The sequence below is a fragment of the Sciurus carolinensis genome, chromosome 13 (assembly GCF_902686445.1).
Source record: "Sciurus carolinensis chromosome 13, mSciCar1.2, whole genome shotgun sequence".
In the NCBI taxonomy this organism is placed as follows: Eukaryota; Metazoa; Chordata; class Mammalia; order Rodentia; family Sciuridae; genus Sciurus; species Sciurus carolinensis.
The window spans coordinates 81,528,460-81,540,106 of NC_062225.1; the positions used below are offsets into that span (position 1 = coordinate 81,528,460).

An 11,647-nucleotide genomic window follows, 5' to 3' on the forward strand; every position below is an offset into this window, starting at 1 on the left:
GCCGGCGCTGCGGGCTTCTAGGGGGCAGAGCCCGCGCGCGGGGTGCTGGGGGCGAGGGCGGGTCCGCGGAGGGGCGGTCTGGGGGCGGGGCGGGTCCTCGGAGGGGCGGTCTGGGGGCGGGTCTGGGGTGGGTCTTCCCCTGGGAAGGACCGGGATGCCGCCTGGAGGGGCGTGTCCGGGGTGGGGCTAGGGGCGGGGCCTGTTCGCCTCTCGCCTTTTTAGATGCTGGAGACGCGCCGGGACCTCGGACAGATCCCTTAGGCGCGTGGTCATGCCGCTCACGCACCCCACGCCGCAGCTTGGCGAGCTCAGGGGGCCTCCCTCCTCATTACCTTCTCGGGAGGACCCTGATTCCCAACCGCCCGGTAGCAAGCGGCCCCGTCTGGAAGAACCTGGCGGTGTCTCTGAGGCGGGGTGGCGGCTGCCTTGGGTGCCTCGCTTGCCTGAGGCAGCGGTCAGGGAGTTGCGGCCCAGACCCGTCGAGGCGTTCCTCATTTCGATGGATGTGATTTTCGAGACTCCCAGAGACCCGCGGGTGGAGCCGTCAGTCAGTGGGAAGCAGACCGGCAGCCTGGGATGCCAGAAGAGCAGACCTCCAGGGCCTGGCTGTTCGCCGCCTCCCGCCTCAGGGCGCGCGCGCGCGGGTCCGAGGGCTCGCGGGGCCCCATCCGGGCAGCTGCTCCCAGGGGTTTCCAGCGCGCGCTGCCTCGGGGGAGCCGGGGCGGAGGCTGGTCTGCCTCTGCCCCCAGCCTCCGCAGGTGGAGGCAGGCACGAGGACGGAAAGCAGCCCTCACCCCAGAGGAGGGACAGTGTTCTGAAAGACAATAGTTACATAAGGCAGGCAGAAAACCCATTTTTAGACGTTACCTTTTACAAGGAAGCTAGACCGACGTTTCGTGAAATTAAGAACAGATGTGAAGCTGACAGTGTTATGCCATCAAATAGAAAAGAAAATAACATTTCATCATCTAGACTAAAAATACCAAAATCTCAAAACCAGCCCAGCGTGGAAATTGCCAAACCCAGCTATTTTAGAGATAGCATCACAATAAGAATCCCTGAGTTTCCAACGGTTTTAAATAGCAACGTGTCCTTTGTCTATTTAAAGGAAACGGCAAAGAAAAAGAGTGACAAATTTGAGGCATATGTTAGGGATTTCACAAACATTTACTGGTCCCAAAATAGGCCTGATGTTAAGAAGCAAAAGTTACAGGATGATAAAAAACGTGTAGATGTGGAAAATGGTCTTACTGAGTATTATGAAAGTAACCCCCTGTCAGTCAGCAACCAAAACAATTTTGAGAGTAAAAAAGACTTGATCAGTTTAAACTGCTATCATTACAGCAGTATCAAGTGTGATGCAAGAGACCCAAAAAAGAATTTCACTGTAACTCTAGAAAAGGCAAATCGGGAGGAAGCAGAAACAAGTCTTAACAGTTACAGGTTGGAGAAATCCCCTAACAGGGACTGTTACATAGGACGTATTTTAAAAAGAAACAGGCAGAGTTGTTGGATTATGAAAAATTACAAGGTCAACTATGAAAATATGAAAAATCCTAGAGAAATGAATTTGCTACAATTGCTAGTAAAAGACCTTGTAAACAAGAAAGATTATCACACTACAAAAGTCATGAATGTGCGTCAACAGTCAAAGCCTCTGTTGATAGGGATGTCGGGTAGCCAAAAAAATTTAATAAAAATTGATTGGTTAAATGGTAAAGGAGAAAATGATAATATACTACAGTTGAAATACTACACTATACAAAAAGACTTTCATTTAAGCAAGATTTTTCAAAGTTTCACTATAGAAAATTTTAATTTCCTTAGTAGTATTTCAGGAAATAAAAATAATATTGTGGCCTGGTATAAAATTTTGAAGTGCAAAAAGCAAATTGGTATTCAAAATATAATAACTGGGAATATGAATGTTAATATAAACAGTTACAATTTAAGCAAATATTTACAAACCAGTGTTCTAGAACATTTAAATGTCATTTTGAAAATTAACATAGTGTCTTTGTTTGATAATTTTGATTCTTTAATAAGAATTGAAAATGATTCTGAATTGGAAGAAGGCTGCATTTTCAAATGGATAGTACATTTAAACTATCCAAAAAATATTACAATGGAAAATCCTATTGTATATCTAATATGGATTTTAACTTTTTCAAGACTCTTAGAAAATAATATGAGACCTTTGTTAAAGAAAAGAAAGCTATTTAAAACCACCAAACTTCTTGAAGGATCTAAGAAAGAAAACATCAGCTCCTTCAGGACAATGACTAAAAATATATGCTTTCCAACTTTTGAAGCATATGAAAAAATGGAATTTGATGATGTGGAAGAAATTTCTTTGACAAAGGAAACTAGTTATAAGACTATGAGTTGTCCTGAACAACTCATGAATGTGGAAAATTGGGCTCACTGTGGTCTTATTAAAACACACCTGAAGTGTGGTTCTCAATTTATACAGAATAGTCATGCATGTAATAATGAAAAATATTATGAAATTAAAACATGTCACCAAGATTTAGATACAGAAAGAAAACAGGAGCACAGTAAGATTAGTAAGTTCAATTCTATGTGCGTACTTGAAGCTTTCTTTAATGTTTGTCAACAGGCCATACTGGCAAGCCAAAAGTCAGTACATAGTGAACAGAGCAATACCACGCGTACAACTCAGGTGCCAAATTTTAAGAACTTGCTAAGTGAAACAGAAGGAAAAAAATATGACATTGTTTTGAAAAATGAAGTAAAAGTCACACCACAAAGTTTAACAGATAGCTGCCAACTTCACAATATTCCATTAGAAAAGGAGGATAGTTTTTTCCCAATGGGTGGCAGGCTTTCTGTGCAATCAGGGTCATTGAGGAAGAAAGTAAATGTGGAAGAAATGAAATCTGTTAATCAAAATAATGTAGGGGACAGAAATGAATATGAGAGTATTTTTCAAGAAAGTGAGTTAGTTAATTCAAAGCATTTTCATCCAAAGAGTGACTCTACATTATATGTTAATCTTCAATTTGAAACTAATTCAAGTGAAGGAAACAATGAATGTTTTCAGGATTTAACTGCTAAATGTTTATCAACAGAAACTCTGACAATAGTAAAAGATTTTGAGATGAAGAGTAAATTTGATTTAGTACTTAAAGAACTTCATATGTTTCATGAAATTAGTAAGGAAAATGAAATTGCAAGCACCAGGGAAGCAAACAATGGGCAAAAAAATGACTTTGGAAAAAGAAATGATACTGAAGAGGCAGAAATAGAGACAGAAAAAGATTTGAAAATGATTGCAGCCCACAAAATATGCACATCTTTGCCCTGTGAAAAGGCAGCTGGTCTTGGTATGCATAAAACTCACCAAGGTTTGTTTAAATGGAAAACAATATCCAATAATGGAGAACAGGAAGTTCCCAATGAGTTTTGCTGTGGAACATCAGAGAAACAATTACTCTATTCTACTTCTGAGGAAGGTATGTTCTCTCCCATGATAAAAATAATTTCTGCTTTTTTCCCTGTAGGGTAAATTTGTAATTTTGTCAGAAAAGAAGACAGAGACGAAATAGAAGGAAAATGTTTATTTATGTGTACACTATTGTTCAATAAAGATCTATTTGAATGTTGTATAATATGCTGAAGTTGAAGGAAACAACTTATTACTTTTTAAAAAGGAGTTCTGTAGAGTCTTACTTCATTTCTCTAAATATTAAGAACTAACTGAAGGAAGAATTTCTGAAAAATTGGTTTTATAATGTTAACATTTTTTATATAAAAGTTACTTTTTGCTGTAACTTATCAATCTTTTACTTTCAGATGATAAAAACCTTTACCTGAAAGACTTGCTCTTTTTCCTGATGAATGTAAGGAAGAAAAATTTAATTATCTACTGAGAGAAGGTAATATCTTTTGTTATCTTCTAGAACTTTTAATATGATTGTTGCATTTTTATATTTTTAGCATGATAAAAATATACTAAGGTGTTAGAAAATACTTTTCTTGCACTTTTTAAAAACACTATTTATTGATTTAAATTTTAATAATTAGGAATTGATTAAAAGTTAAAATGCTATCTGGAATAATACTAGGAAATGCACTCTGCAAAACTATGTTCAAATATTTGCTTTGATACATGGCAATAAGCATATGGTAAGATAGATGTTGCATATACATATATATAATACATTAAATATTAGTTAGCAAAACCAAAAAGATTTAAGTTGGTTTTCCATTGATGAAATGTCACTCCCAATTGTATATTATACTTTTTGTTGTTATGAGCATTTTTACAATGGATATTTTATTTTGTAATTTTTTACCATTAATGTTTTCAGTGAGTCCTTTCTCTTCTCTTTCTGTAGAGTAGAAAAAGCAAGTATTTTTAAATTATTTTGAACATGCGTTTTATGCCAGCTAGTTCACCAGGTATTTTATGTATCATTTAATCAGTGCTTTCCTAAGTTTAATATTTGTATGAATCACCTGAGGCTCTCCTTAGGGATTTTGTTTCAGCTGTAGGATAGGTCCTATGATTCTGCATGTTTAGCAAACCCCTAGTGATTATGATATGTTGATAGTCTGTGGGCCACATTTTTTTTTTTTTTTTTTGCCAGTGAAATAATAAAAAATGTTTTTATTTAAGGTAGCATTATTTCCAAAAGACTGCTAACAAACTTCATGAATTTTTAAGCACTGATTTTATAAAGTGAGCAATTTCTGGTAGTATCTTGAATGTTTAGATTTGTTAAATAATATAAAGCAATAATTAATCTAGTGCATAGCAATAATAAAGGGGTCACTTATTTAACAAAGGAGATAAAGATGTACATTCACTACATTCTTTCAATGATAACTTAATGACTGAGGTCATATGCTTTGTGAAAGACCTATTGTTGATAGAAATCAACTTAGCAATTTCCTACCAGTTGCAAAATGCCAGAAGTATCTACCATGTTTGAATATAAAAGAAGAAAATCTTACTTTGAAGAGGTAACCAAATAGACTTTTAATCTTAGTTTTATTCTGAAATAAAAATCTCCCAATGAAGAAATACACTAGTATAAGTTGCTAAAGTTGTCTAATTTGTAACTAAATTTGGCATATTTGATAGGATCTAATGATTTTTTCATAGTTGGACAATCCATTTCTGTTTAGAAATATTTTAAAAATTTAATAATAAAATGGTATTTTTCCTTTTGCTTTTTATAAATAAATTTATAATTTTCATGTTGAATTGATTTATAGTCATTTTCGCAAGTTGTTTTTCTCCTTGTTTACATATAGTTTTGTTTTGTATTCTATTTCATTAATGTTTACATAGATACACAGATTCTGTTTGGTGCAACTTAATGATGCTGTTTATATTTTTTCAGGTTTAATATTGTGTTGATTACACTGCTTTTAGTGTAATTTGATACTATAGTAAAGTCATATTAGTCCACAAAAGGCTGATTTATACTTTAGCTTTACATATGTGCTCTACAGTTCATTTTGTAAAATCTTTGAAAGTTGGATGTATTATATTTCATGATCAAGGTAGTACAACATATCTTCATATCTAGTTAGCAACAGGTAAACCTTTGTGAGATATTTTGAACTTCTTTGAAAATGATATAGTGTGGTGTTAAATAAAAACTTCAAAATCAGAGTACTCCATAGAATGTATCACAGATGGAGTACACTTGAGCTCTATATTGACAGTAATCTCTATTATTAACAATATGGCAATGTCGTTTAATTTCTAATTGAAAAATGACTTGCTTAAAGTTACTTCATGAAGTTAGTTTTAAAACCTATTTTGTTTTGTTGCTGTTAAATCAGACTGCCAGACTAGAATGCTGATTTTATTACTTGTTATTTTATATTGGGCAAGTTACTCAACTTTTTGGTGCTTATGTTTCCACATTTTAAAGCTGGATAGGAAATTAAGTGATTCATTTAAAGTGTCTGTCACATAAATAAAAAATGTTCAGTAAGTGCTCAGCATATGTTGCTACCATTGTGAACAGTAGTAAGTAAAGATTTTAAAGCATATTGGTATTTTTTTACTCTTTTATGTAACTTTTATTGTCTTGTGTTTTTAGGTAGTCATTTTTCACATGGCATTTCAAGAGTACAACCTCTTAAGACATGCAACCGACCAATCAGGATTGGCTTGTCAAGAAAAGCCAGGCTTAAACAACTCCATCCCTATCTGAAATAAATGTGTTATGAAAACGTACAAGAAGATTTTGGACTTTCATATTTTAAAAAAGTTCAAAATATATGAAATGTTTTCCTTTTTTTTAATTTGGATAAATGCTTTCTTTCAGCTTGGAGGTTTTAAACTTTCTTGATTTTAAAGTGTGGTAGTTATTCTGAGTGTGAACTATTATGTTTAAAAGTTTGAAAGCATTACATTAATATTTTCATAATATATTGTCAATATAAGCATTAAAGTATTTTCCTGATCCTATTGAACATGATGATTTATTATTTTTCATGATATATGCATATGATCCTTTGCAGGAAACATTCATAGTCTTTATAGGTTTTTCAAAGAATTCATAGTTCATAAAAAGATACTGAACCTTCATTCTAATCCACTCATTCTCCCATTTTTCAGGTGAAGGAGTAGAGGTGCTGAGAGAATGAATGAGCTTTTCAAAGCTGCAGAGATATTAAAATTGGTGTGGAGTTCTCTCCTCTGTAGCATTCCTTCCTTCAGCATTTGCTTTCTTTTTTCTTTTTGTGATACTGGGAGTTGAATCCTCACACTATAATTTACATCTTTGTAGAATACAAGCTCCTTGAAGGCAGGATTCTTTTGTGTCTTTGCTTACATATCTCATGTGCTTAGAATAGTACCTGCCTCTTAATATTTATAAGCTATTGAGTATTAATAAATTTCTGTAACTGTCTCAAAACTATGGATTTCTAAATTCCATTTTCCTTTTTATTTTTAATGAATAGATAAAATTGAATGTTGATATATTAAAATCTGTACATTTAAGTGTACAACATGTTTTGAAGCCTGTATATACATTGTAGGATAGTTATATCTCACTAAATAACATACACATTATTTTACATAGTTATAGTTTTTTGGTGAGGACTTTCAATGTCCACTTTTAGAATTCTTAATTGTTTTATAATCTGGTAATTCCTCATTTCTAACAAAAAGGGGATAATATAAATTGTGAAAATTAAATGGCTAATATATACTATGTACTTGAAACAGGTTTGATACATGGTAAATATGCAATAGATAGTTACTAGAATGTTTTCCCTTTTCTTGAAAAAATTTTTTCTGGATTCTCCATTCAGTTGTTTCTATGATAGGACTATGATTTTTTAAAAATTTTCTGAAAACTTTTCTTTTTTCTTTTTTTCTACAGAAGTCCTCCTTTTCTGCCTTCATCTTTTAATTATTATAAGTCCCATATTAGATTTTTCTTTATCTTTATACAAGGTAAATATTCTCCTTTATTTTTATTTTATTTTATTTTTTTGCAGTGCTGGGGATTGAACCCAGGGCCTTGTGCTTGCAAGGCAAGCACTCTACCAGCTGAGCTATCTCCCCAGCCCTCCTTTATTTTCATACAAATAAATCTTGGTCCTGTTCCCTGTTCTCTATTGCTGTGTTTGGATATTGAGTTCTGTTCTTGGTTCTGCTTCTCCAAGGCAGGTTTATGTGCTTCTGGTCTTATTCCTAGTCCCTAGGAAGCTTTTATGGATACTTTCATCTCTTCACTAATAAACAGCAATATTCACTTATAATCATCTCTGGTTCTTTCCTACTTTGAACTGATTATGTGATGAGTTTAAATTCTGAGCACACACTGCACTGTTTAAAATGGTTTTCCGTGCCGCTGCCCATCGCTGCTTTGATCTGGAGAGCTTTTTCATAGCATCACATATCCCCAGAGGCAAAACTTATTTCTGCTGGTGTCATCACCCCAGCACCCCTTCCCCTGCTGCCACCAACCAAATACACATTTACATTCACACAGATATTCCCTTTCTGCCTAATTTTGGGGGTCCTTCCTCTGGAATTAGAAAGTTGGAAGGTAGAAGGAAGGTGACATTTTAGTTCTTATGTTTTTGAATCTTCTTGGTCAAATTTGGAAAAGCTGCATGGGAACTGTGGCAGAAGACATTTAAAATTGAACCCCCTCACTTGTCCTTTTTATCATTGTTCTTAAAATGTAAAAGTTGAATGCTTTCAGATCAGAAGAATAATATGCATAGGATAAAAAGCCACTTCAAGAAACACTTGCTTTTATTCAGCCTTAGAATAAATGTTTTACTTGAGTTTAAAGTAACAAGCTTTTGCATGCATAACTGTGATTATGAGAACAGACCCTACACTTAATCAGCTTGGAAAAGTTCTGTTGATGGTGCTGTAAGTATGCAAACCTCTGCGTTAATATTCATTTAGCTTTTATTTGGTTAGGTAAAGTGGAAAATAAAATATGCAGAGTAGCTGATCTTTAGTTCTAAATTACTGTGTAAAAGAATATTTATAAATTCAGCCATCATTCTGGAAAATCTAATAATTCACATGTTATATACTCTCATTGACATAATAGTTTGTGGCAGTTTATATTACTCAAAGTAAGTTTTGGACTAAGGGAAATAAAACAAAGATTTCAGAAGGGTAATAAATTATATTTCCTCACCTTATTGGAAAATAAATCATTATTTGAAGCTATCCTTGTTAGATATGTGGATTTAATATATACATTTTAAAAGACAGACATGTTCTATGACAGAAAATGTAGAAGAAATAGTTGCTGAAGTATTTCACCTATCCAGTCTATGGGCAAAAGAATAAAATTATGATCTAAAGGTCTCTGTGTTTGTACTTTGGTGTATTTTTTAATTGGGGGCACATTTAACTTAAGAAAAGGAGTGTATTGGACCTCTGCCCTGAATGTGAAGCTCTCAGGTATTCAATCCACTGTCTCTACTATGATGTCTACTACATATCTCAAATCCATCATGGTCCAGAGTAAGCTCCTGCTATTTCCCTTCAAACTCTTTCCCACAGCATTTCTCATTTTAGTGAATGGTAACTTCGTTCCTTTAGTCACTTAGGGCACAAATCTTGGTGTCATCCTGACACTCCTGTCTTTCTCATAACCCCCAGCTAGCCCACCAGCAAGTCCTGTTTCAGCTTCTCTTGCCTGGATTACTGCAATATGATCCTAGTTGATTTCCCTACTTCGATCCTAACTCTCCTTCAGTCTATTCTGAACACAATATAAAGAATGATTCTTTTTAAAATACAAGTCATGACATCACAACTTAGCTCAATTCAACTCAACCTTCCAAAGTCTCCCTTTCTCGCTTTGACTGAGAGCCAGAATTTTTACTTTGATGAGTAAGACTTATATAATGATTTGACCCACTGTTACCTATCAAACTTTTTTCTACTATTTTTCTCTAGTCTGTTCTACTGAAGTCACACTAGCCTTGCTACTTACACGTGTTCCTGCCTCAGGACACTTGTCTCCTTTTTTCTTTACATTTGTCTTCTTTTCCTGGAATGCTTCTTCCTAAGAGATATATATATATATAGACTGCTTTGCACCTTCTTGCTAAGAACTTAATTCAGATGTTACCTTACAGTGTGGCCTTAAATTCCTGCTAACTTTCATATGTACATTCCTTGATTTTAGTTTTACCTCCTTAATATTTAGTTTAGACATACTATGTATTTTGCTTATTTATCTGGTTAATTGATAGTTCTCCCCACTGGGTTTAAACTCAGAAAGTGAAGGTCTTAACCTATTTTATTTATTGCTGTATCACCTACTAAATAAAATAAATATATTAAAAATTATAAAAGTAAATTTTAAAAAGTTAATGTACTTTTTTTATCAGGATAATTTTAGGTTCACAGAAAAAATTGAACGGAAAGTACAGAGTTCCCATATGTTTCCTCCCGTTTCTCTATTTGCATTGGCATGCACTACACTTGTGAATCAATTGATATATTATTAACTATAGTTCATAGTTATATTAGGGTTCATTCTTTGTGTTGTACAGTTCTATGGGTTTTGCCAAAACATGCAATTTCACAAATCCATCATTATCGTTTTGCTGGCTTACAAAATCCTTCTGCTTCAAGTATTCAATCCTCCTCACACCACACCACCCCCTACCACCTCTGACAATCACTGATCTGTTTCTGATCTGTTACAGAACATCATACAGTTGGAAATTTTTATTTAGACTTTGCAGACCACCTTCTTTTATTTAGCAATAGGCACTAAAGGCTCCTATCATGCTAACTTTTCTAGTGATGGATTTAATTTAGTGGAAGTCTTTTGTCTCAAATATTTTAGGAATTAGCCTTCTATCATTACAATGTCTTTAGAGAAAAACAAAGAGTTCATTTTAAATTGTGCTGTGTCCCCCAATTAAATTCTGAAAGTTTTTCTCTAGGACTTTCCTGGTAGGGATTCTGAGCTTTAATGAAACAGCACTGTCAACATTGACAGAAGTTTCCCTGTAAGCTGACACATTTCAAAGCACTTTAAGCCTTGGTAAAATGACTCCAAAGGAGGTTTTGTCTTCAATTTTTTTTTTTTTAAACAGAAACTGCATTTGGGAGTTAAAATGAGCCATAGACTAAGATGATCAACATTAAGATGATGCTATAAAAGTCTATGCTAGACCTGAAAAATTCTGGTAAACGGAAATCCAAAGTGCTAACCAATATAAGTCAATATTTTAATGTGTTGCTGTTGTGATATCTTCGATAATTAATGCCCTATGATGTGCTGCATGAACAACAGAATACCATTAGTAGTTACAATTTTGTGACTACAGGAATTTTTTTTTTTTTTTTTGTGGCAGGGGTGGTGGGGAGCGGTTTGGGTACTGGGGATTGAACTCAGGGGCACTCGAACACTGAACCACATCCCCAGCCCTATTTTGTATTTTTATTTAGAGACAGGATCTCACTGAGTTGCTTAGGGTTTGCTTTTGCTGAGGTTGGCTTTGAACTCGTGATCCTCCTGTCTCAGTCTCCCAAACCTCTGGGATTATAGGAGTGTGACTCTGCACTCAGTGGGAATGTTAAAAATCACCATCAGGTTATTTATTTAAATCCAGTAAATGTGTAGCATCTTGCCAGGTACTATGTAGTATATGCACGTAAGTATTGTGGTCCCTGCTTTTAGAGAGTGTGCAACTTTAATTGGCAAAATGGAAGAATCAAAAATCCATTAAACAACTGAAAGAATACAAGAGACTTAAGCTTTCATTTTAACTCTCTTCACATGATTTTGAATATGTCTAGTAGCCTCACTTGACTTTCAGATGTTTCCTTATTTGGCCTATTGTAATCACTAAAATAACTTGTGATATATTCTTCAAATTAAATATAAATACCCTAAGGGTGACTAATTGGAAATAAAATAGAAATACAAACAGTATTAAGTATAAATAAAAAAGAATGTGTAATTTTTTTAGGTATCAGCAAACTTTGTTATTAAAGGTTGATAAAACTGAAAAAGAATAAAGATTAGGACAGTTGATATTATTTATTTTTCATATATTTCAAATGAGCAGTATATGATCTCTTTCCTAATTCATTTACTTACACCCTCAACAAACAAAATATGTTGAAGGACTTAGTTCTTAAGGTGAAATTATT

At 34.5% G+C, this 11,647-nt stretch overlaps 1 protein-coding gene across 1 annotated transcript; it reads left to right on the top strand.

Annotated features, from left to right (window-relative positions):
* Positions 1-271: 271 nt before the first annotated feature.
* Positions 272-6,202, top strand: Rad51ap2 (RAD51 associated protein 2). Its single transcript, XM_047522147.1, has 3 exons — positions 272-3,476; positions 3,828-3,899; positions 6,084-6,202. The coding sequence occupies exons 1-3, from the start codon at positions 272-274 to the stop codon at positions 6,200-6,202; spliced, it is 3,396 nt and encodes a 1,131-aa protein (XP_047378103.1).
* Positions 6,203-11,647: the final 5,445 nt, after the last annotated feature.